Here is a 25,079-nt window from a genome sequence, read left to right as displayed (position 1 = left end):
GACCCAGGTTAGCAGACGAGACCCAGGTTGTAGGCTAGACCGAGGACCGAGGTTAGCAGACGAGACCGAGGTTAGTAGACGAGACTGAGGTTAGCAGACGAGACCGAGGTTAGTAGGAGAGACCTAGGTTAGTAGGCGAGACCTAGGTTAGTAGGCGAGACCTAGGTTAGTAGGCTAGACCCAGGTTAGTAGATGGAAGGAACCTCTGAGACAATTATATCAGGCAGACAAAAGATACTTTTATAGCCAGGGGCCTTGAGTCCTTTTAGAGCTGGAGTTACAGGCTCCAACTGATGCAGTTACTAGGAACCAAACTCGGTCCTCTGGAAGAGGAGCCATCTCTATAGCCTCAAGGTTTTTAACTTTTCATGTCATTCAGGAGTATTTGAGTGGGGTTTTTCTTCGGTGGCAAAAGCATCCTGTGATCCCAGGATGGGGGACAGTAGAGCTAAATGGCACCTAGAAGCCTGCAGGGGGCCCTTCCACTTGGTCTGTGTAGCCCTGCAGGTCCAGTCATATACCTTGAATGGGTGGCACTGGGACCTCAATGTGGAGTCTGAGGGAGGCCTCACCAGCAGTTACAGACCACAGCAGAGATCCCTGCTGTTGATGGCAAGCCACGGCCTCGCTTGCTTATTACAACACATGGTTACTTTTTTGTCAGGAGAACCTGTTCTAGCCTTGTGTGAAGGTCCTGTGGACACGTTCCAGCCTTGGCAGCCATGTTGCTCTCTGTGATTTTTGTCTGAGCCACTCAGCAAGGAAGCCCGCTGTCAAACTGCAGCCATCCCTAGAAACACAACAGGTTGTAGGAATGAGTTACTCATACCCACTCCCTTGAGTCCAGCCCCTGGCCTCCAAGTAATACAGAGAGCCCTGGTGAGGAGAGCTGGGCTTCCGACAGGGACAACACCTCGTGAGGCTGGGGTGCTGGCATCCAGGGTGCATTCAGTGCTCTGAGTCATAAAGCACTGAGTGAATGATTTTAGCTGCTTGTGTAATTAGAATAGATAGGTATGGCGACAAAGGGGTGGAAATGGGACATCACCTGGCATGACTAAGCCCTAAGGACTTACTCACCAAATTGAGTGCATCTCATCTCTGTGACTTGGGCTCCCCTCCCAGGGATGTGGGGAGCACTGCCCCTGGAGCGGGGAGCACTGCCCCTGGAGCGGGGAGCACTGCCCCTGGAGCGGGGAGCACTGCCCCTGGAGCGGGAAGCACTGTCTCTGGAGCAGGGAGCACTGCCTCTGGAGCGGGGAGCACTACTTCTAGAAAAAGATGCAGCAGTGTTTTCCCCACAAGTCATTTTGAGATTTAAAAAAAAAAAAAAATTGTTTTGTGTGTGTGTAGTATGCACACCATTTGCGCACGGTAGCCAGACATGGGAACTTGATTCCACACCCTCCTGGGACTGGAGTTTCGGGTAGTTTTGAGGAACCCAACATGGCTCCTGCCCGCTGAGCCAAATCTCCAGCTCCAATTTTAAATCCTCTATCACTTGATTAGTGGAAAAAAGAGGATTCCCAATGTTGGCCAGGATGACAGATACTGACTAAACTTGCCTATTAATTAGAAAGTTGCCGGTTTGTTGGATCTTAGCTGACTGGGCTCAGTCACTCTAGTCTTAGTCTGTGAGGTTCAGTGGAAAAAGCTCATGGGACACACCTGGTCCCCTGTGAGGCCAGAGTTACCAAAGGCTAAATCATTTCATTAGAGGATCTACTGTGTTATCTTGTCCTGTAGGGCCCTGTGTGTCCTGACGGTAAAATAAAGGCGGGGTGGGGTGGGGTGGGGTGGGGTGGGGTGGGGCGGGGACCTAAAGTCTGCAAGTCTGGTCCTTACTCGCAATCACGTTGGAGAGTTCAAGGTTTGAATTTGTTTTAGAAGCTCGGTGTGGGGCTGGAGAGATGGCTCAGTGGTTAGGAGCCCCGACTGCTCTTCCAGAGGTCCTGAGTTCAAATCCCAGCAACCACATGGTGGCTCACAACCATCTGTAATGCGACCTGATGCCCTCTTCTGGTGTGTCTGAAGACAGCTACAGTGTCCTTATATATAATAAATAAATAAATAAATAAATAAATAAATAAATATTAAAAAAAAAAAAAAGTTCAGTGTGGTGGCACACACCTTTCATCCCAGCACTCAGGAGGGAGAGGCAGCTGAGTTTCTGTAAGTTGGAGGCCAGCCTGGTCTATATAGTAAATTCGAGGCCACCTAGGGCTGAGTTTTCTTCTCTCCCTCTTTTTATCCATCTCTCTCTATCTTTCATCCATCCGTCTCTCTCTGTCTCTGTCTCTGTCTCTCTATCTGGCTGACTAGAGGGCTTTCCTCTTTCACAGCCTCCATGCTATGTGGCCTGTGAATCTTTAATAAAGCCAGCTGGAAGTCTGAAGCTCTGTGTGTTCTTGCAGGCACATCTCTCTCCGCTCCTGCGGGTGTCATGTCTGGAGCAGGCTCCCTTACTATCCGAAGAGCTGGTGGTCATTCCAAGCTTTAGGATAGCGTTCAGAAGTTCTTTCTGCACAGAGCCTTCCTCCCCTACCTGGATGGGCGCCCTCACTTGCCCCCAGAGCCGGCTAGCATCTCTTGCTCGCATCCTGAGGCATGTTTAAGTTACTAACACAGAAACAAAAAATTTTCCTATTTATCCAGTCTCGTGAATCTTTTTGTTCACTTTAAAATGTGTGTGTATGGGCTGGGTAGATGGCTCAGCGGTTAAGAGCACTGACTGCTCTTCCAGAGGTCCTGAGTTCAATTCCCAGCAACCACATGGTGGCTCACAACCATCTGTAATGGGATCCGATGTCCTCTTCTGGTGTGTTTGAAGGTAGCTACAGTGTACTCATACATAAAATAAATCTAAAACAATAAGTAAAAAATACAAAAATAAAGTGTGTATGTATATGCACATGCACATGTGTGTGTGTGTCCCAACATTCAGGAAGCAGAAGCAGGCCAATCCCCATGAGTTGGAGGCCAGCCTGGTCCAAATAGCAAGTTCCAGGCCAATCAAAGTTATATAGTGAGTCCATATTTCCAAAACCAAAACAATAATAAAATAAAATACTTATTTACTTTGCTTGTGGGGGACATGTGGAAGTCAGCTTGTGCCAGTTGGTTTTCTCTTTCTAGGATGTGGGTCCTGGGTATTGAAATCAGATTTGGCAGTAAAAAACTTGAAGTTCATGCACTAAACCATCCCACCAGTTTTGGTTGCTTTGTATTTATGCTATGAACCGTAATTACCCCCAAGGCTAGAAATATATCCTTTTCCATTTTGTGGCATTTAGAGGCATAAGATAGAACCTGGCTATCTTGTCCCAAGTTATTAGTGACCAGGTAGCTCCAGTGAACCTGATCAAAGTTTCCCCATTGTAGCCCAGGTTAGCCTCTAGCTGGTGCTCATCCTAGAAAAGAGGTGAGCTGGTACAACAGAATCTTCAGTAGCCCTTTGCCACATTTTAATTTGCTGTGTTTGGACAAGCATTCTAAAAAGATTTACTTTTTTAAAAGGTTTATTTAATTAATGTACCTGAGTACATTGTAACTGTCTTCAGCCGCACCAGAAGAGGGCATCAGATCCCATGACAGATGGTTGTGAGCCACTATGTGGTTGCTGGGATTTGAACTCAGGACCTCTGGAAGAGCAGTCAGTGCTCTTTTAGTCCCTATTTTTGTTATTTTTAATTGTGTATCTGTGCGTTCTTATGTGCACACATATGCAGGTGCTGTCAGTGACCAGAAGAGGGCAGCAGATCCCTTGGATCGATCGTTACAGGTGGTTGTGAGTCACCTCATGTGGTGCTGGGATCTGAACTTGGGTCCTTTGTTATGCTGAGACGTATCTCCACTCCCCTACCAGAATTTGAAAACCAACCTCCCATTTGAACTTAGGCTCAGCCTTCTCACTAGAGAGCCGTGAATTGGACATGGGCAGACCTTGTCAAATTCTCATGATTCTTTTCATTATAGCTGATTATCTGTGTGTGAGCGTATTCACAGCAGCTATGTGGAGGTCAAAGGATACCTTTCGGAACCCAGTTCTTCCCTTTCACCATGTCCGGCCCACGGAATCAGCATCTGAATAGGCAGTACACAAAACCAACAGATCTCTGGGACCTTGAGGCTGGCCTGTTGACTCGTAACTATACACTATCTTGAAATAAAGTAACAGTAACAACCAGGAACACACACACACAAACCCAAAGCCAAAACTAGTTGGAGTTGGTTTAAGAATCTTTGCATCTGAGGGTTGGGGATTTAGCTCAGGGGGAGAGTGTTTGCCTAGCGAGCGGGGGGCCCGGGGTTCGGCCCCAAGCCCCAAAAAAAAGAAAAAAAAAAAAAAAAAAAAAAAAAAAAAAAGAATCTTTGCATCTGGGGTTGGGGATTTAGCTCAGTGGTAGAGCGCTTGCCTAGCAAGCGCAAGGCCCTGGGTTGGGTCCCCAGCTCGAAAAAAAAAAAAAAAAAAGAATCTTTGCATCCCTAAAGTGAGAAAGAATTGTTCTTTTCTCTAGTCCCTTAACATCTGCCCACACAGACTAGCTAGGACAATTTCCTAGAAATACTATTCCTTTGACCGAGTTGCTGTCACCAACCTCTCATCCCACTTTGGTCCTCACCAAATCAGTTTATACTCGGTTTTCTAGACTTTATTTTTATTCGTGTGTGTGTGTGTGTGTGTGTGTGTGTGTGTGTGTGTGTGTGCACGCGCGCGCTCGCCTTCCTGTGTGTCAATGCACATGTCTGGTGCCTGCAGAGGCCAGGAGAGAGCGTCAGATCCCAAGGAACTGGGGTTACACAGTTGTGAGCTGCAGAACAGGAGAGCAGGAAGGGCTCTACCAACTGAACCATCTCTCCATCCCCAGGATCCCGCTCTCGATCCAGCCAACCTCAGATCATTTCCCTTGCAACCCGAGAGTATGATTTTCACCTCTTGACACTCTTCCCTTCGTGTCCAGACTTCTTTCAGCCAAGTGTTTAAGGAAGGGGTATTTATTAGAAATAATCTAACAGGGAGTCGGGGCCCATTTTTCTTATTCAGTGCATTTTATTAATCCAGGGGTGCAACACTGAACCATTCAGAGGCCTCCCCATGGTAAGCTAAAGACATTGGTACAGTAACTGGGATTATGAGCTGCTCCTGGGGTGCAGGGTGGGGCCCAGTGTGTAGGGGAAGGGGACTTGCTTCTCTTGCCGGTTAGTTTTAAATAGTAAAACGCCCTCCTTTATAAACAAGTTAAGTTTCTCCGGAGTCTTAAACAAGTCTCCGTGGGGGTGGTGAGATGGCTCGATGGGTAGAGGATCCCAAGGCCTGAAGCCCTGAGACAACTGACACCTCTAGCTTGCCCTTTGACCTCCGCCTCACTGTTGAGTGAGCTCAGTAAATAAATACAATTAAAGAATACAAAATATAAAGTAAAAATCTACAGTTTTTAAAAACGGGGGGGGGGACTTAGAATGTTTAGTAAGGGAGCTCACAGTCGTAGGGGGAAAAAAGAATTTGTTTCCTCCAAGATTCTGACCCCAGCCCTACCGTGAGTGCTCATAGGTAAACAACCGTGGGTTCCCATGGTTATAGGCTAAGGAGCAGAAAGGGCATGGGGAAGGCTAAACATTCTGTGCCCAAGAAAGACCAGACACAATTAATTGCTTTTCAGCTCTTTTAAGTATTTTTCCTTTTTCTTGTGGAAAAATATAATTGACCCGATCGTGTAAAAGGCAATGTGAAGCCCTATAGCTCCGGGATAGCTATTCTACTTTTGAGTGTTAGTCCGCCATTTCAGTGAACTTTGGGTCTGGTTAATTTTGAGGGGTGTGTGTGTGAGCGCGCTCGAGTATCCCAAGTTCTTCACAATGAAGTTTTGTTTGTTTTATTGAGACAGCCTCTCACCATGTGGTCCTGGATGGCCTGGAATTTGCTATGCACACCAAGGTGGCCTGGATCTCACAGAGATCTGTCCCCCGTGTGCTAGGATTAAAGTCGTGGGCAGAGCTCACGAGAGTTTTAATGAAAAAGAAGAGAAATAATAAGACAAATATTTAGAGTCAAAGGCGGAGTTCTTGTTTTGTTGACTTAATTTAGCGCTGTTTAATGGACAGGCCAGGGAGGGATGACTTCAAACTCTTTAAAACAGCTGAAGATTAAGGAGAATTAAACGCAGTGCCTCTGGGATGTCTGAACCAAATTTGTTTTTAATGACATAATTGTCGCATGTTACATCTGAGATTACATCCCAGCGAACTGGCTACGTGTGAGGTTATGCTACAGAAAACTAATTTCCTGTGTCAAAAGGGAAAATAAGGGTGGCTTTAATGTTTTAAGGGTGAGGAAGAGGGGGAGAGAAACGGGAGTTGAAATTGCTCTCATGAAAATGACCAGGAAAGGCTGGTGACTGCGTGAGGAGGCTGCCATGTGCTTTCAGTGGCTGTTAAAATCACTTTAGGGACAAGCTGGGACATCTTCTGAGTGTATTCATCTGCCCATTTTAGAGGGTAAGGGTCCCTCCCAATCATGCAAACCAGGTCATGCTAAATGAACTTTGAGAACATTGGGGTCAGGAAGCAAGTGTGTGATGCCCAGGTGCAACTGTGCAGAATAAAAGGTAAGAGGGAAACAAAGTGCCCTATGTAAATATTTATGTTTCTTATTGTAAAAGAACAAGAAGCTCCTATGTTTCTCAATTAAAAAAAAAAAAAAGTAAAAATAATTGCAATATTCTCTTCCTCTAGGGCCTTCCCTTCCACAATTAATCTTTCCACACCTTCCCTCCCGTGATTATTCCCCCAAGCTTCAAAACAGTTGAGTAATTCACAGTATTTCTGCTTCAAAGCTTTCAAAGCACTTGGTGGGGGGGGCTTACTGGGCTCAAGCCACGCCCTTCCCTTCTTAAAAATTGGTTATTTTTTGCAGTACGTTAATACCATCTATCAAGAAAGCACTGTAAGGAAACCTAACTTCCTTGCTTCACTCAACTGGTAAATTCTTAACTATTTACTTAGGATGCCGATGTAAATAAAAAACACAAAAGTTTGGACCCTGAGGGTTTATTTTCTATCCTTTCGACTGTTGTTAACACTCAGGTCCTGGGTACCAGAGCCAATCGAGCAATCGAAAGTCTCACCAGCCGTTCGGGCAGAGGAAACGCTTTCAAAATATGTCATTCATCTTCATCCTCGATGGCATACATCCTTTATATGCATCATTAAGGACTGGTGCTTAAGATCTCAGTCTCGAGAGGTAAGCTTTCAGATTTTATAGGTACACGGCGCGCGTGGAGGGGCAAAGGAATCTTTCCTCCTATTTATTTATTTTTCCTTTTATTAGAACAAAAGCCAGCTTGAGTACACTTCAAAGTCTGGGAGTTGCTGTTTGACAGGCTGGCAGTCTTTGAGAAAGCCGCTTAGTGCATTAAATTAACCGACTCCTGGCCAAATCGGATTCTAGGAGAAAAGTATTTTTCCCATGCCTAGAGTGACAAACGGCATTACGAGGCAGGCTTAGACAGACTGTCAAACTTTTATGTTTACTTTAAAAAAAAAAAAAACACGGATGGAAGTCTGGTCTGTGGCAGCCTTGTGTGCAAGGAGAGTCTCACCTGTACACACCACAGGCGTAGGTCTTCCCCGGGCTGTCCGAGCTCCGGGAGGGAGGGGATGGATGGACCTGGCTAGACCTTTGTCCTGGGGGGGCCTGGGGAGGGACGAGGTTTCTGGCAGCCGCGCAGCCACCTGCGCTCCGGGAAGCCACACACTGTGACCCTCGGGGGTCGCCCTGGGGCGAGCCTGGTGGTGGGGGTTGGTAGGGGGGACAGGGCGGTTCCACCTCGGGGGCGGCGAGTGTCCCCACACTCTGCGTCCGGGATGGGGGGAAAAGCCATGGCTCTGCGGATTCAGAGTGGGAACCGCGACTAGATCAGCTCTGGGGCAGGAGGCCCGGGGTGAAGCGGAGCCGCCTGCGCTCGGCCCCGCCGCGTCCGCACCGCCACCGTGAGGCCGAGCCGGGGACGGTGCCCCGTGGAGGTGGCGCCGCCGCTTCGCGCTCCGTCTCCCCGCCGCCGCGGCCGCCGCCGCGCCGGGCTCGGGCGGGGGCATCCGCTCCGGTCTCCCCGCGCTTTCGCGCTCCCGCTTCGCGTGCGGCGGCTCGAGCCGGGGAGGGAGCGAGGGAAGGGGTGGAGGTGGCGGGGGGAGGCCGAGGGGCGGATCCTGCCTGGGGGCTGATCCCTCCCTCCCCTCGGCCGGGCTCCGTGGCGGCAGCGGTGGCGGCGGCGGTGGCTCCATTCCCCCTCCTCCCCCGGGAGCGGCGGCCGGGCCGGGGGAGACGGAGCGAAGGGCCGGAGCGGGAGGAGGCCGCGCTCCCTCAGCGGGGCCGCGCAAGGAGCTGCTCGCTGGTCCGGCCCGCCCGCGCTCAGGGGGCCCCCCGAAGCGAGGGGCCCGGCCGGCGGCTGAGGTAAAATGGGGGCGGCGGCGGGGCCAGAGAGAGCGGGGGCGGCGGGGGCCGACTGGGAGCGAGCGCTGCGTGCGAGGGGGCAGCCGGGGCGCACAGGGGTGTCCCGATGGGGCGCGGGGGTGACGCGCGAGCTCTCCCCTGGAGCGAGGGCGGCGACGAGGCCAGGGAAAGCGCGCGAGAGGGAGCTGCAAAGCGCGGACCCCCTCCCGCACCCGCCATCTTGTTTCTCTCCGGTCCTGGCAGCGGAGCGGCTAAGCCCCGCCCTCCCCGTGCTCTCCTATTGGCTAGGCCCGACTAGAGTTCCGCCCTCAAGGGGCCGCCCTTGGCGCACGGGTTCCCCCTTGACGGGCAGGCCGGGCGGCCAATAAGTGCTCGTATCTCTGCGTCCCTCCCCTCCTCCCCCTCCCCCTCGTTCGCTGGCGCTCGCTTTCCCTGTGAGAAAGGGTCGGACTTCGCGTCTGTCTGTGGTGCGCCTACCCTCTGGGATTTTCTGGGAGAGGTCTCTCTCTTTTCTCCTTCGAGGGGCGTCGTGAAGGTTCCACTGGAAGAGGTGTCCCTTTAAAGGGGCAGGGACGTTGTCTGGAGTCTCCCCTGGTCTCTTGGGTCTCTTGTGTGGCGTGCAGGGCGGGTTCCGTCCAATTGTTGAAACTCCTCATTCGGGGGCCAGGGTGAGGTGGGCGAGTTGGGGCTCACGGGCCGCTAAGAACGTCTCTGGAGGCGGGTGTTGGGGATACTCGGCAGTGTGTATGTGGGAAGAGTTGTGTACGTGAGGAAACTCCCGCCAAAAAAAAAAATACCAACCCTGGTCTAGTTGTTGGCTCCAGGGCGGCGAAACTCTTCGTTTCCCACAGCCCGATCCGACGGGTTTGCTCCCCTTGACCGCGGGAGCCCCGAGTGGGGATGGAGACGATCAGAATGGGGCTCTTGTAGACTCTCCAAAATTGAGACTGAAGTGTGTGTTTCCTCTCCAGAGGCTGCTTGCCTTTGGAGGGTTGGGGAAATCGAGTCTGTTGGCCCGGACCACTTCTGAGACCTTGAGGTTTGTGCGCGATCTAGTGGCCCCCAGGGCTTCGGGAAGTAGAGCAGAAGTATGGTAAAGGTTCTGTGTCCCTTTGCTCCAGAGGATCCTGTATGCCTGCCTCACAGTTGCTCCTCAGACAGGTTAGCTTAAGTCACACCTCGGGACTGAAAGAGCCCTTCACACTGTGGTTGCCAATGATAACTTAGGGATCATCCTTAAGGAGTAGATACTTTTGCCCTTGCTTTTTATTAATTTGACATTTGAATTTTTTTTTTATGCTCATGGGGTATGTTGCCTGATACATGGGAATCCAGAAAAGGGCTTCCAATACCCTGGAACTGGAGTTACAGATAGTTGTGATCCATGGTGTGGGTGTTGGGCACCAAACCTAGGTCCTCTTCAGTGCCAAGTTATTTTATTTATAAAAATGTATGCACATTGATGTTTTGCCTGCATGTATGTTAGGGTGTTGGCTCCCCCGAAACTGCAGTCATATAAGGGCTAGAAATTGAACCTGGGTCCTCTGGAAGAACAGCCAGTGCTCTCAACTGCTCTGAGCCCTCCTCTCTCCAGACCTATGAACATTTTACTTTTTTTTTTTTTTTTTTTTTTTTTTTTTTTCTTTTTTCTTTTTTCTTTTTCGGAGCTGGGGACCAACCCAGGGCCTTGTGCTTGCTAGGCAAGCGCTCTACCACTGAGCTAAATCCCCAACCCAACATTTTACTTTTTTAAAGGGAGAGAGTTTCCCTATGTGCCACAGTAGTCTGAAAAACTAGATCTGGTTAGCCTCAAATTCCACAGAGAGAGGCCCACCTCTGCCTCCCAAGGACTGCAATGGAATGTGTGCCATTGTGCCCAGCTCTGTTTCATCCATGCAGTTCAGAGGCAGAGAAACTCAACATTGTCCAGGTTACGTAGGAGCAAGATTGGAACCTAGACGCCTGCAGAATGTCTTTGAGAGATCACGCTGTCCCCCTGATGTTTGTGGTCTCCCAGCTTGGTAGATCTGGAGTCACATCAGCTTTGCTGGAGTCACCGTTTTCTGAGCTTCTGTTTTCTCATGACTGAAATGGAGATGTCTGCGCAGTCTCTCCTGAGGCCGTTGTGAGAAATACTAAGTTTGTTAAAGTAAGCTGAAGTGTCATGGCTTAAGTCTTCCTGGTGAGAATGGCCTTGGTGACTGCCTGCCACTGCTCCTTAGGGGCAGAGAATGCTGGGGGAAGCACAGCAGGGTAGATTAGATACAAGTGTCGTGGGAGAGAAGTTTCTGAGGTAAATTGTGCATTGAGAATTCATCTCAGATACCGCCCCAATCAACTTGTCCTTGAGTCCAGTGAAGATCTCAGACAGGCTACTTAAAATGTAAAAGATCTCTTAGAGGCATTCCCAGAGCTTGCAAGGTTTGTGGTTGGAAATGCCCTAAGCAGTTGCCTTCTGCAGGAAGTACCTGTATATTATATTATATTATATTATATTATATTATATTATATTATATGTAGTATGAAGCATTTCTTTTTTTTTAAGATTTATTTATTTACTTTATGTATGTGAGTACACTGTCACTGTCTTCAGACACACCAGAAGAGGGCATCAGATCTCATTACAGATGGTTGTGAGCCACCATGTGGTTGCTGGGAATTGAACTCAGGACCTCTGGAAGAGCAGTCAGTGCTCTAACCGCTGAGCCATCTCTCCAGCCTGTATGAAGCGTTTCTGATTGTCTTTACTCTGGACAGGGCCAAGAGATGGGCCTTCTAGCTATGATATGTCTTGGGAGACGCTTTAGACCTGTGACCTTAGTTAGTTAGTTAGTTAGTTAGTTAGTTAGTTAGTTAGTTAGTTAGATACAGGTTCTCACTGTGTAGCCCTGCCTGGCCTGGAACTCACTGAAGTAAGCACACCTACCTGACTCTGCCTCCCAAGTGCTGGGATTAAAGATGCGCACCACTAAAGCCAACACTACACTCACTGCTTCTGATCCTCTGATAGAACTCACCGTGTTTATAAAGCTTGAAAGTGGATAATATTAACCGTCACCATTGTTGTCTTTGCCTCCCCATTGTAAAAAACAAAAGAAAAACAAAAACCCATGAGGTTAGCTAGGCATAGTAGCCTGCGTCCCGAGTTCATTCTGACCTAGCATCTTGTCTTCTGAAGGAAGCCTTAGCATGATCTTTCCCATAATTACCTGGTTCATTCAATGATCACTGCAATATTAGACCTTACCTTGTGTCATATTATACAGATCTGGGTGCATTTCTGTCCCCTTAGTGGTATAGGAGTCGTTGAGGACAGGATCATAATGCTCTCCCTCAAGGCTGGGGAAATGGCCCAGCAGGTACAGGGCTTACTGTGTAAGCCTGAAGAGCTGAGTTTGAGCCTCAGCACCCACTAAAAGTCAAATGCAAAGTGGGCCTCTAACTCGAGTGCAGTGGGCTGGCCTCAGGCTCTCCAGGAGCCTAACCTTGTTTTCATCTCCTAAGCATTGACATCAAAGCCTGGCCATGCATCCTTAGAAATATTTATATCAGTTTTTAATCTCTTTCTCCCCTGGGAGAGAGAGAAAAAGGTAAAAGGAGGGAGACGCCACGTTAGGAGTCAAGAAAGCATGGCCCCGAGGGCTGGCAATTAGAGTTAAGAGCAGCCCAGATAAAACAAAGTAATAACTTGAGGTTGTTGATTAAAAAATAGATTTTAACAACATAGAGGGTAGATATCTGCTGAGCTCCAGTGCTAACTACGGCTTATTGTAAAGAACGTTGTGTGCTTTTTACCCAAAAACCAAATGATCAAAGGCGGGGTAGAAACCCCAAACTGAACTTAAGTAAGCCCTACAACAGTTGGGGGACAGAGACACATAGCTCTGGGTGTTCATTGACCAGCCAATCTAACTGAACCCCAAACTCCAGATTCAGCGAGAGATTTCATCCCAAACAAAATGAGGTGGCTCATGATTGAGGAAGACACCTGCCGTGAGTTTCTGGCTTCCACGTGCAGACACCGCGTAGACACCACACACCACACACCACACACACACACACAAACACACACGTGCAGACACCGCATAGATACACCACACACCACACACACACGTGCAGACACCGCGTAGACACACCACACACCACACACACAAACACACACGTGCAGACACCGCATAGACACACCACACACCACACACACACACACACGTGCAGACACTGCGTAGACACACCACACACCACACACACACGTGCAGACACCGCGTATACACACCACACACCACACACACAAGCGCAGAGGTATGTGGTTTCAGTCACCTAGCACTTGCGAGCGCTCGCTTTTCTAGGCATCTTTTCAGACACTTCCCAGGGAATAAGATGGATAACTCCTTCCTCTGTGTAGTTCACACTCAGCTAGAAGAAGTAGAGTAACAAGCATAGTAAACTTACCAGCTTACGTAGCTTAGAAGATGGTGTTACCAAAAACTAAAATAGGAAATAGGATGAACAGCCCATTGCTGGGTGAGGTAAGGGATTTGCTGTTGTTTTCCTCCCAAGACAGGGTTTCTCTGTGTAGCCCTGGGTGTTCTGGACTCCGTTTTGTAGACCAGGCTGGCCTGGAACTTAGAGATCCACTTGCCTCTTGAGAGCTAGGATTTAAAGATGTGCACCACCACTGCCCAACTGAGATTTGCAATTTTAAAGTGACCAGAGAAAACGTTTCACCGATGTGATGCTGGTAAAGAGATTTAAGAGTGAGAGGCCTTTAAATCAGCAGTTCTCAACCTGTGGGTCTTGACCCCTTTAGCAGGGGTCAAACCACTGTTTTCATAGGGATGGCCTAAGACAATTGGAAAACAGATATTTACATTACGACTCATAACAATAGCAAGATTACAGTTATGAAATAGTAATGAACATAACTGTGTTTGGGGGAGGGGTCACCACAACATGGGGAACTGCATTCCAGGGTAAGAAAGTTGAGAACCACTGCTTTAGAGGGGTATTGTTTAGACAGGAAACAGACCTTTTGGTGTCCATTTGAATGGATGGAGGGTGAATGAGGGCATGCAGCAAGGGACATCCAGCTCACACTCCCGTGGCCTTCTCTCCTTAGGCTTGTCTTCGTCCTTTCCAGTTGCCATGAGGAAGCCTCGCCGAAAGTCACGGCAGAATGCCGAGGGCCGGAGATCCCCATCCCCATACAGTCTTAAATGCTCGCCCACACGGGAGACCTTGACCTACGCCCAAGCCCAGAGGATCGTGGAGGTCGATATGGACGGCCGCCTGCACCGTATCAGCATTTATGACCCGCTTAAGATCATCACCGAGGATGAGCTGACGGCTCAGGATATCACCGAATGCAACAGCAACAAGGAGAACAGCGAGCAGCCCCAGTTCCCCGCCAAGTCCAAGAAACCCTCATCCAAGGGCAAGAAGAAGGAGTCCTGTTCCAAGCATGCACCCGGCACTTCCTTCCATCTCCCGCAGCCCAGCTTTCGAGTGGTGGACACAGGGAGCCAGCCGGAAGCACCCCCATTGCCCGCTGCTTACTACCGCTACATCGAGAAGCCTCCAGAAGATCTGGATGCAGAGGTGGAGTATGACATGGATGAGGAGGACATGGCCTGGCTCGACATGGTCAACGAGAAGCGCCGAGCAGACGGGCACAACTCCGTGTCGGCGGACACCTTCGAGCTGCTGGTGGACCGGCTTGAGAAGGAGTCGTACCTGGAGAGCCGCAGCAGTGGGGCTCAGCAGTCACTGATCGACGAGGACGCCTTCTGCTGCGTGTGCCTGGATGATGAGTGCCACAACAGCAACGTCATCCTCTTCTGCGACATCTGCAACTTAGCTGTGCACCAGGAGTGCTACGGCGTTCCCTACATCCCAGAGGGCCAGTGGCTCTGCCGCTGCTGCCTGCAGTCTCCCTCTCGGCCTGTGGATTGCGTCCTGTGCCCCAATAAAGGGGGGGCCTTCAAACAGACCAGTGATGGCCACTGGGCCCATGTAGTCTGCGCCATCTGGATCCCTGAAGTCTGCTTCGCCAATACAGTGTTCCTGGAGCCCATTGAGGGCATCGACAGCATCCCGCCTGCCCGCTGGAAGCTAACCTGCTACATCTGCAAGCAGAAGGGGCTGGGCGCGGCCATCCAGTGCCATAAAGTGAACTGCTACACCGCCTTCCACGTGACGTGCGCGCAGCGGGCCGGGCTGTTCATGAAGATTGAACCCATGAGAGAAACCAGTCTCAATGGCACCATCTTCACCGTGCGCAAGACCGCCTACTGCGAGGCCCACTCCCCAAGCGTTGCCACTGCCAGGAGGAAGGGTGACTCACCGAGGAGCCTCAGTGAAGTCGGGGATGAGGATGGGCTGAAAGAGGGTGGCGGGGAGGAGGAACAGGAAGAAGGAGAGGAGGAGGGCCAGGAAGGCCAAGGTGGGGTGGGCAGCCCCCTCAAGGGGGCGTCCAAGAAGAGTAAGATGACTTCAAAGCAGAAGATCAAGAAGGAGCCGGAGGAAGCTGGCCGAGAGACACCCTCCATCACTGTCCCCATGGTCACTGTCCCACAGATACCCTCTTACAGGTGAGCCTCATGAGACGGTCTCCTGCGGGACTCTTGGTTTGTTCTTCACAGTAGCCCAGGTCTTCACCAACACCGTGGCTGGATGCCTGGTCTCCTCCGTGCTCCCTGACGGGCCTGTCACTAACTGACGGGTTCTGTCCGTGCCCTCGAAGCAATGTGCTTCCTTTGGTTCAGAGTGACATAAACCCTGGTGACAGTGTAAGTGACGAGGTAGCTTTCACAGTGACACTGAGTGACATTGTGGACAGGGTAATTCTCCACTGTTAATTATCCCAGGGATTGCTAGATGGTTATCATCTCTGGTCTTTGCAGAGATGATTAGTATGTGCAGGCTGTGTCCTTAAACTCATCTCTGTGACAACCCCAAGGGCCCTCACGCAGGCTCCCCAAAACTCAATTCCAAGTGAGGAGCCCTAAGTGTGTAACACCTGCCTTCTGAAAATCTCTCATCCGGGAAAGACCGGGAACTTGTTTATGAGGGATGTGTGTGGGTGGGGCAGCCCTCCTCTTGAGAAGCTTTACATTTTGGGGAAAGTAGAGCTTTATAACCAAGCCTCCCGGCCCCCGTCCTCAGAGTCCTCAGAGAGAGCACTGCACCTGTGTTAAACTATCTGTTCAGTAGCTGGGGATGCTGGTGGGTTCCAGCAGAGCCCACCTCGAGGCTGATTCCTTTAAAACATACACAGTGGAAGCTGGGTGTGGTGGTGTACACCTTTAACCCCAGCGCTTGGGAGGCAGAGTCAGGTGAGTTTCTGGAAGTTCAAGTCTAGCCTGCTGTAAGTCATGAGTTCTAGGCCAGTAAGGGCTGCACGGCGAGCCCGTGTCCAGAAAAAGAAAAGGAAAGGAGACAAGCTGTAGAGGAGGAGGGAATCTCGGAGACTATTCATCTAATGTAGTCCTTGCACCTTCTCCCACATTCCCAGATGAAGAAACCACAGCCACGGGAGGTAAAGTTGTTCTCTCCTTTGTTCGTTCAATGAGGTATTTATTGAGCACTTACTACATGCCACGTCCTGTTCTAAGGGGTGGGGTCAGGTGGGAAAGGTCAGGCGCTGGGCTGTAGGCGCTGGGCTGTCTTGAGTAGAAGGCTATGATAAAGGAGCATCTGGCAGGGTGCAGGAAATTGGCACTAGGAGAGGAACAGGCAGCCAGATCTGCCATGCTGGGAAGGTACCAGAACAAGATCAGGACAGGGAGGCTCTTATTTCGAGAACTTCAGCAACTCTGTGTCTTCCAGGCACAGAGATGGTCTTGGTTACCTCTTTCTTGAAGTAACTGTGTCAGTGCTCGGTCCCCATTTGTAGGGTGACCGTGCCCTGGGGCTAGCTTTTGGTTGTCATGGCTGTTTGAGGTGCCTTTCCCAGGAGCCAGATTTGCCGGGTAAGAAGAAACACATGAATACTTGTGTGCCCTTTGTAAGTTACCCAATTAATGGCTCTAAGCCTGGTTTTGTGAGCAAACTCACCAGATAGAGTTGTGAGAAATCTGAGTCAAATCCTTAGCACAGACCTGGCAGGTAGTAAGCGCTCAATAAATGGTGGCTACTGCTGCTGCTGCTATGTTATTTTATCCCCGCCCCACCCGCACAAACGCTGTTGACCCCACCATGGCCAGGAGGCAGAGGGAGGGGGCTGGCCTGCAAGTGGGCAGGTGTGCTTGGCATGGGTGCTGGTGGGGGAAGGCCTAGGTGAGCTTGGCTCTGGGGTAGGGACATCTGAGTGGAGACGGAGAAGGCGTTGAGTGGCAGTGCCCGCCCTTCCCGCCCCATCTTTCTTAAGTTTCATCTCGATTAGCTACAGTTAGCTCTCCTCCAGTGGAGTGGGGCAAAGAGATAAAGCAGAGGAAGGTGGAGGGCACCGGGGCCTTGCTGACCTTGGGCGTGGACGTTGGGCGTGGGCAGTAGCAGGGAAGAGGTCATGGAGTCGGGGCCCACGTGGGGCCACCGTCTTCTTAGCTGTGTCAGGAGTGTTGATCTACCCAACCTGTGCTCCTCAGATGCCGGTCCCTACTTTGTGAGGAGGGGACAGTGCTGCTGTCCTTGGAGGTGTTCATTCCATCCTTTCTTGTCTGGTCCCATAGCTGTTACTACTTTAAGCCCACATCACAAGACCTCACTTTGCTGCTCCTCTTTTAGGGTTTCTATCCTCTCTGTTTACCTATGTTTAGATTTTTGTTGTTTTCTCCTTTTTCCAAACTTTGATTCAAAATTTAGGCATTTGTAGTGTGCTAAGAGTTTTTACATGGACAATCAGATGTCAGCTGGCTGTGGTGTTAGACGCCCATAGTCCCAGTCACTTGGGAGGTTGAGCAGGAGGATCGTAAGGACCAGGCCAGCATGGTGAGGCCCCATCTCTCACGAACGTGCATGCACACACAAAGGCCCCCAGAGGTCAGGGTACAGAAAGCAGTAACCTGGCATATTTTCTTGGTTGTGGGCTACCCCAGTCTGGTGAGCTCTTCCCACAAGGATCTTGTGCTGTTATAAGAGGAGGCTGTGGGGTCAGGAGCACACACCCGGACCACAGGCGTCTTAACGGCAGGCAGAGGGCCGAGAGGGTTCCTTCAGATCACTTCTGCAAGGCAGGATGAGAAGCAGGCGAAACACGCCTCATTCAGTCTGAGCTGCCTAACTCTGCTGTCTTTTCTCAGCCCTCCCCTGAGGCGAGGCGATGGGTCGCTTCAGTCTGTTTGCCTCTGTCCGGTTCAGAAATGAACTGAGATCTGAATGGGATGTACAGCTGCGTGTAGCCCGAGCCCCCCACTGATCTGTCTCTCACTCCCCTGTGCCTCTACCCAAGGTTGAACAAGATCTGTAGTGGTCTCTCCTTTCAGAGGAAAAACCAGTTCATGCAGCGGCTTCACAACTACTGGCTATTGAAGCGGCAGGCTCGGAACGGTGTCCCTCTCATCAGGCGCCTGCACTCCCACTTACAGTCGCAGAGAAATGCTGAACAGGTGGGTACTGTGACTGTTGGCAGCTCATGGAGGAAGCTGGGGGAAGGAGAAGATGGTGGAGGTAGGATGCTGCTGCTGCTGCTGCTGCTGCGGCTGCTCCTCCTCCTCCTCCTCCTCTAGCCTCTCAGGTAGCCTTTGGCAATAGCAGGTCACCCTCTGTGTGACTTGCCCAGCAACAATTTATCAGCACCACAGAGACCTTCAGACCTGGCAGGGCCCCTTCTGAAGGGAGATGTTTTGGATGGTCCATGAACTGCAGATAACGTCAGCAAATTCTAAACTGCACTATGTGCCATTCAGGAATGAAAACAGAGCAAACTTCAGTTCTTTACTTCCCTCCCGTGTCTTCCATCTGTCTGGCCTAGCTGTAGTCTGTCTGTTGTCTGGTGTGTGTGTGTGTGTTTTCTCTGTCATGCCTGTAAGTTACGCCTGTATCTGATGAGTGGTCTTTCCTCTGTATTAATTGTTTTTTTTTTCTTTTTTTTTTTTTTCGGAGCTGGGGACCGAACCCAGGGCCTTGTGCTTGCTAGGCAAGCGCTCTACCACTGAGCTAAATCCCCAACCCTCCTCTGTATTAATTGAACGCCACAGAACCAGTGGGGTGGGGACGGGATGAGAGGTCCTGGTCGTTTGTTTCGGATTTATTTTGTGTGTATGAGTATTTGACCTGCATGAATGTCTGCATACCATGTAGGTGTCTGTTGCTCACAGAGACCAGAAGAAGGTGTTGGCTGACCTGGGGCTGAAGTTACAAATGGTGGTTGTTAACCACCATGTAGGTGTTGGGAGCAGAACCCTGCTTGTGTGCAAGGGCAGCCAATGCGCTTACATGCTCTGCCATCTCCCAGCCCAGATGAGGGCTCCTTACAGGAGAACTTGACAGTTTTATAAGGAAGAAGACATTGGACCCTGACCTCAACAGTGCAGTTAGACCTCAACAAACTGTATCCACATGTCGTTTTTAGAATTTATGGTGGATATCTAAGGTCACTTCTAACCTGTTGACTGCTTTCAGCAAATGATTATCACAGCGCACACACACGCGCACACACACACACGACTGTCCAAAGGCATGGGAGAGAACACAACAAGAAGAAAACTAGGCTTCGGTTGTAAAAGTTGATTGCGAAGGAAATCCGGGTCCAACAGAGAAGTCTTATCCTCTTAAAAAGACAGGTTAAATGTAAGCAGGCGGGTACATAGTAGGACAGCAGGCTGAGTATGTGATCTTACGTGAACTCACAGCATGTTATTAACTGGGCTGTGGCATTTACCAAGAGTTTGATCTCTTTGAGGCCAAGAGATATTTTTTGTTAAAGAATGCATTTTCACAAGGCTTGACTAGAGGATAAACCAGGACAGAGTGCACAGCCAGCCCAGGGACATGTTTATACACACAAAGCCCTCCAGGTGTCATAGAAGAGGTGGGCTGAGTGAGAGCAGAGTGGCCCAATTGCATGACATAAGAAAAGGCACCCTTTGCCCTTCAGCATTTCATAGTAAATGTGCAGTTGACGGGCTAACCGGTAGTCTGCAGCCTGTCCCGTGGCGGCAGCCCCTAGGAGCTTAGTGTTTTCTGCTCTTTCTTAGTCCCTTCCCGTTGCCCACAGCATCAGTTACTCCTTCCTCACCTGTTCCATCCCATCGGCCTTCGGATCCTCCCACGCAGCCACTGCAGAGAAGCCAAAGTTCACGTGACGCATGCCTTGAACGTCCTGTTTGCACGCTGTCTGACCCTCTGAGTCACAGGTCTCTCTGCTCTCTTGAACCCCTGCTTCCCTGAAGGCCCTCCAGCACTAGCCAGCTCCTCCCAGCAAGCCTTCCTCAGACAGTCCACTGTCCCACAGTGACATCGTGTGTCTGTGTGGGTTCTATGCACCTTTACAGCCTTTTTTGACTTCTTGTGTGTGTGCGTGCATATGCACATGCATTTTGTGTGCATGATGATATGCCAATCCCAGGCGTCTTCCAGGCTCTGTTACTGAACTTTGAACTCAAGTGATTGGCTGACTGGCTGGCCAGCAAGCTGTAGGCTTGTCCATGTCTCCTCCTGTATTCATTCACAGCTCTTAGGAGGCTGCTTACCCTCGAAGCCCTCCCCAACCAACCCTCCCCCATCCACACACCTCTCAGCAATGAGAAAGGTTTAGCTGGGGTGGTGGTGGTGCACACTGTTAATCCTATCACTGGAGGCAGAGGCAGGCGATCTCTGTGACTTCCGGGCTACCCTGGTTTACAGAGCGAGTTCCAGGATAGCCAGGGCTGTTACACAGAGAAACTCGGTCTCAACAACAGCAACAAAAAACCAAAAAGGTTTATTTTAATTTGTGTGTGTATTGTGTATGTGTGGGGAGTGTATGTGCCTGACAGCAGGTTCCTCAGAGGCTGCAGGGAGTCTCTCAGGTTCTCTCAGGTTCTCTCTTCCATTTATGGGCCAGGCTTTGGTTTCTTTAAGCCGTCGCATTCCTTTGTTACAAATGCTGAGCTCCTGCCCTCCCTCAGCGACAGGTGACCTCTTCTGGGATAGCATTCACTGGTTTCTTTTTCTTTAGATCTGTGTTATTTGTGTTTTTACTTCTCAAGTGTGTGTCAGTGTGCGTGTGTTTACAGGAGAGAGGGTGCTTGTAGAGACCAGAGGCTGATTTCCCCAGGAGCTGGAGTTAGGGGAGGTTGTAAACCAGTCTCTGCGAGAGTGGTGCCCACTCCTAACCACTGAGCCATCTCTCCAGCCCTGCATCCGCTGATTTTCACTGTTTGACCAAACTATTTTACACCACCATCTACTAGTAAGAGCTCCAGCGTTTTCCAGCCAAGGCAAAGCTCTAGGATGAGATTCTTACAACCCCTTAGTCTTCCTGGGCTTCTTCAGAAATGCTTCCCAGCTGCAAGGGCCATATCCAGTCAGCAGCGTCCCTGGGCTGGGGAAGCAGTCTGATGGGTGGCCTTTACTCTTCACGGTTTGTCCTTGCACAGCGCTGAAGAAGCACCATAGCACCCTAGCACCAGGAAGCCTGGGCAAAGGCCCTGGTGGTGCTGGGGGAAGGGCCCTCCCACCTCAGGGCTGGCGGGAGGCAGGGGTCCCCATTGCTGAAGCTCCCCGAGGCTGAGACCACAGCCCCCTTGTTCTTGCCTTGCCCAGCGGGAGCATGATGAGAAGACGAGCGCGGTGAAGGAAGAGCTGAAATACTGGCAGAAGCTCCGGCATGACCTGGAGCGGGCGCGGCTGCTGATCGAGCTCATCCGCAAAAGGGAGAAGCTGAAGCGGGAGCAGGTGAGCAGAGCCCACCAGGCCCTCCCTGGGGCCCCTTCCTTCTCTTGGTGGCATCGGAGGGCGCGGGGTGCCTCTGTGGTGCCAGTATGCTCTGTCCCTCTTGTGCCGAGCACCATGGAGAGCTGCTGGACGCATCTGTGTTTCATGGTCAGCTCACTCGGGCCGGGTCCTGTGCTCTGTCACCGCCTGAGCCCTTGACTGGAGTTTCTGGTTTAGAAGGTTTTGGGGGGAAACCGACCTGGATGCTTTGCTTAAGATTTCCAGTCTCAGTTCAAGGTATTCACGGTCCCCAGCACGGGGAGTGAGGTCGGTGGCACAGTGTGGTTAAGGAGCAGGATGTGTGTTATTGCTGGGACTAAAGCCTGGCTGTGTTACTTTCTGTTTCCATAACACTAAACCGACTGTTTGCTCTCCGTACACCTCTGTTTTCTCGTCCTTAGTACAGAGATAACAGCAGAGCTGCTGTCCTAGAGACAGATGAGCTCATGCTGGTCAGAGGTGAGAAGCCTGCCTGGCCACAGTCAGGGCCGAGAAGGGGTAGCTGCTGCTTTTATTCATGGTCAAGCCAGTCCTCTGCCCCGCTGGAGTGTCTGCGCGAGTGTTCCCCACATGGCACAGTGCAAATATTATTAATTGAACGGATGACAAGTCCAAACTGTTCTCTCTGGTCCAAGAATAGCAGCTGCTACTCCGAATGCTTTCGAGGCGTGGGTTAAATCCTTCCTCCTCCCGTATGCGGTTCAGTAAGCACACAGCCTCTCTGCCCGGTGAGCGCTCAGGCTCCACTGCCTGTCCTGGGCAGCTCTCACTGCGTGGGAGGGAGGAGATCCCAAGACCTTCACAGGTCCTGTAGCCTAGATTGTCTTCCTCCCTCGGGTTCATAAAAATGAGAGGAGGAGGAGGAAGAAGAGGAGGAGGAGGAGGAGGAAGAAGAAGAGGAGGAGGAGGAAGAGGAGGAGGAGGCCCTAGCTCTGGTTTATGTTGATGGGGACAAGAGCAGGAGCTTGTCTGCCGTACTCATGGCTGTGTGGTACTTCCTACCAGGGTACCCATGTAAGATAACATTGGACAGGGACCACTGGAGCGATGCTGAGCATGGACTCCCCGGTCACCCTGGGCCCACACATGCTCTGAGCGAGAGCTCTCCGAGCTCATGGGATACACATGCTCACATTCGGTTTCTTCAGTGCACTTGGACTAAGTAAGGCCTGAGCTCCAACATTTCTCGGTTTGTTTTCCAACCAGATAACTGTGGTAACGCAATCATGTCACCAAACTTCATGTACCAGATTCCAAAGTGGGGGCATCAGTCTCTGCCTTAGTTGCTCTGTCGTTAATTGAGATAATACAAGGAGAAGAGCAGTGTGGCTCAATGGTCAGGAGAACTGCGGAAGCTGACTGGCGTCCTCTGCTAACTGCCCTGTTAGCTCTGTGACCTGGGGCCAGCCTCTTGGTCTCTCTGACTCCACTTTCTCTGTGTGAAATACCTGTCCGTATCGACCTTGATACTCAGAGTTACAGAAGATGCTCAGAATGGCCCCACACATCCACCCCCAGATACACATCTACACAAGTTTTTAAAAGTTACTTGAGACCTAGCGTGGATTAGTGTTAGTCACTACAATGGATAATTGTTTTACTTCTGTAAGTTTTGGTCTGGTTCTTGATGCATAGAGAACATTTGTGAAGTAGCTGTTCTAGGCTAGTGGCTGCCACTAGAGTGGATTATCACAGGCGGGGCCATTTGCACAGAAAAACTGACTTGGCTCTCAGGTCTGGAGGCTGGGAGTAAGGGCGTGGCAGCAGGCCTGTGAGAAGCTCCAGCCCGTGGTATGCTGAGGTGGGGAAGCAGATGAGAGCAAATGCGGGAGTTTGCCTTACAGCAGTCGCTCCTGTGAGAGTTCACTCACACCCGGGCTTCCTGATCCATCCTGAGGGTGAAGCCCACACGATGCCAGCACCTCTCCTCCCCTCCCACTGGGAGTGAAGACTGACATGTGAATTTGGGGAGACCTTCGGGTCCTAACACTGTTTGTGTCAGCCTTGGGTGGGGTGGGCAGCTTCATCCCTCTGCTGAGGCACTCCGACCACTACACTTTCCTCACAGGTCAAAGTGCAGCAGGCAGCCATGGAGCTGGAGCTGATGCCGTTCACCGTTCTGCTGAGGACGACTCTGGACCTGCTGCAGGAGAAGGACCCTGCACACATCTTCGCTGAACCCGTCAACCTCAGTGAGGCAAGTCACCCTCTAGACAGGAAGTCTGCCCTGCCTTCCAGTAGAGCAAGGAGGGGTTGGGCTGCAGGCCATCCAGAATTGAGAGTGGGGTGCTGTCTGGCTGGCTAGGAGACTTGCTCAGGGTGAGGGGTCTGTAGGAGGTCTGGGTGGACCAGGCGCTGAGGCTCGCGGCGAGCCCCGACATGGCCACAGCAGAGAGTTGGGAGGCTACGAGTAGCAGTGAAGGGTGCGCCCGTGTGGCTCATAAATAGTTGTTGTAATTGTACAGGTTTTATATGTTTAGGTTCCAGATTACCTGGAATTCATATCCAAGCCAATGGATTTTTCTACTATGAGGCGGAAGCTGGAATCTCACCTGTACCACACCTTGGAGGAGTTTGAGGAGGACTTTAACCTTATAGTTACCAACTGCATGAAGTATAATGCTAAAGACACAATTTTCCACCGAGCAGCTGTCCGCCTGCGGGACCTGGGAGGGGCCATCCTGCGGCATGCCCGGCGGCAGGCAGAGAACATCGGCTATGATCCCGAGAGGGGCACCCACTTGCCCGAGTCACCCAAATTGGAAGACTTTTACCGATTCTCCTGGGAGGATGGTGAGGAGCCTGGCTGGGTGGGGAGAAGGAGCTGGAGGAGAGGCACAAGGACAGGGCCCAGGGCTTTGGAGGAGCAAGGCTGAGGCCGGGAGCAGACCAGTGTGGTCTGAGGGCTAAGTGGCAGACTCAGTGCTGTAGGGAAGGGGTAGCCATCTGTCTGGAAAGCCAAGGCCTCTCCAGAAGGCTTCTCTTGGGTCCCTGTAGTGTGGCTGTGGAACATGGGGCGGGAGGACCAGAGAGTGGAGTGCTCTGAGCACCTCACTCTGCATGCCCTGCTCACTGCCTCATCACTCAGGCCAGGGATTGATAAGCTGCTCATGCCTGCAGCATGGCTGTAGGCGTAACTGGGACTTGCTTCCTGCAGATGTTTCCCACATTTTGTTCTGTCCCTTCTGGGCAGCAGTGTTGTAGGGCCAAGGCCCACACTGACCCTGCTGGAAGTCACCGGCCTAGCACTTCCAGGAGCATAGTTTGCATCCAAAAGATGTCAGCCCTTTTCTCTCACCCTGCGCTGGGCCGGTCCTTCAGCCTGTTTTGTCCCCCATCTCCCTGGCAGTGGACAACATCCTCATCCCAGAGAACCGTGCCCATCTCAGCCCAGAGGCACAGCTGAAGGAACTGCTGGAGAAACTGGATCTGGTGAGCGCCATGCGATCCAGCGGGGCCCGCACCCGTCGTGTCCGCATGCTGCGCAGGGAGATCAATGCCCTTCGGCAAAAGTTAGCACAGCCACCGCCACCACAGCTCCTGTCACTGACCAAGACTGTGCCCAACGGGGAGCTGCCAGCAGGATCTCGGGGGGATGCAGCTGGGCTGGAGCAGACCCTGCAGGAGGAGCCAGAAGATGAAGGGGACCGAGGTAAGAGAGTCACAAGCAGGCAGGGAGTCAGGAGGGGTAAGAGGTTAAAACCTCCTGAGAGTATCCTCCCCTGAGCAGGTCTGGCCCTGCGGAGAGGCAAAGCCCTCGGAAGTGATGGGGTAGGGG

The 25,079-nt window shown here is 51.3% G+C and overlaps 1 protein-coding gene across 5 annotated transcripts in view; it reads left to right on the top strand.

The window, feature by feature from the left end:
- Positions 1 to 8,345: 8,345 nt before the first annotated feature.
- Brpf3 (bromodomain and PHD finger containing 3) overlaps positions 8,346 to 25,079 on the top strand; it is a 36,730-nt gene continuing 19,996 nt past the window's right edge. For 4 of the 5 annotated variants that reach the window (XM_032888377.1, XM_032888380.1, XM_032888379.1 and 1 more), the window contains exons 1-7: positions 8,346 to 8,449; positions 13,566 to 15,036; positions 17,835 to 17,991; positions 21,131 to 21,262; positions 23,370 to 23,498; positions 23,782 to 24,094; positions 24,651 to 24,953. In XM_032888377.1, the coding sequence (XP_032744268.1) occupies positions 13,592 to 15,036; positions 17,835 to 17,991; positions 21,131 to 21,262; positions 23,370 to 23,498; positions 23,782 to 24,094; positions 24,651 to 24,953 (2,479 nt within the window). In that variant the 5' untranslated portion in view covers positions 8,346 to 8,449; positions 13,566 to 13,591. Of the gene's footprint in view, positions 8,450 to 8,825; positions 8,917 to 13,565; positions 15,037 to 17,834; positions 17,992 to 21,130; positions 21,263 to 23,369; positions 23,499 to 23,781; positions 24,095 to 24,650; positions 24,954 to 25,079 lie in introns of those variants that run through there. The other variant, XM_032888378.1, reaches the window with a different exon arrangement.

This window comes from Rattus rattus, chromosome 18 (genome assembly GCF_011064425.1).
Source record: "Rattus rattus isolate New Zealand chromosome 18, Rrattus_CSIRO_v1, whole genome shotgun sequence".
NCBI lineage: Eukaryota > Metazoa > Chordata > Mammalia > Rodentia > Muridae > Rattus > Rattus rattus.
Note: the sequence above shows the minus strand (reverse complement) of the source record. Positions and strands in the feature narration are given on the sequence as shown.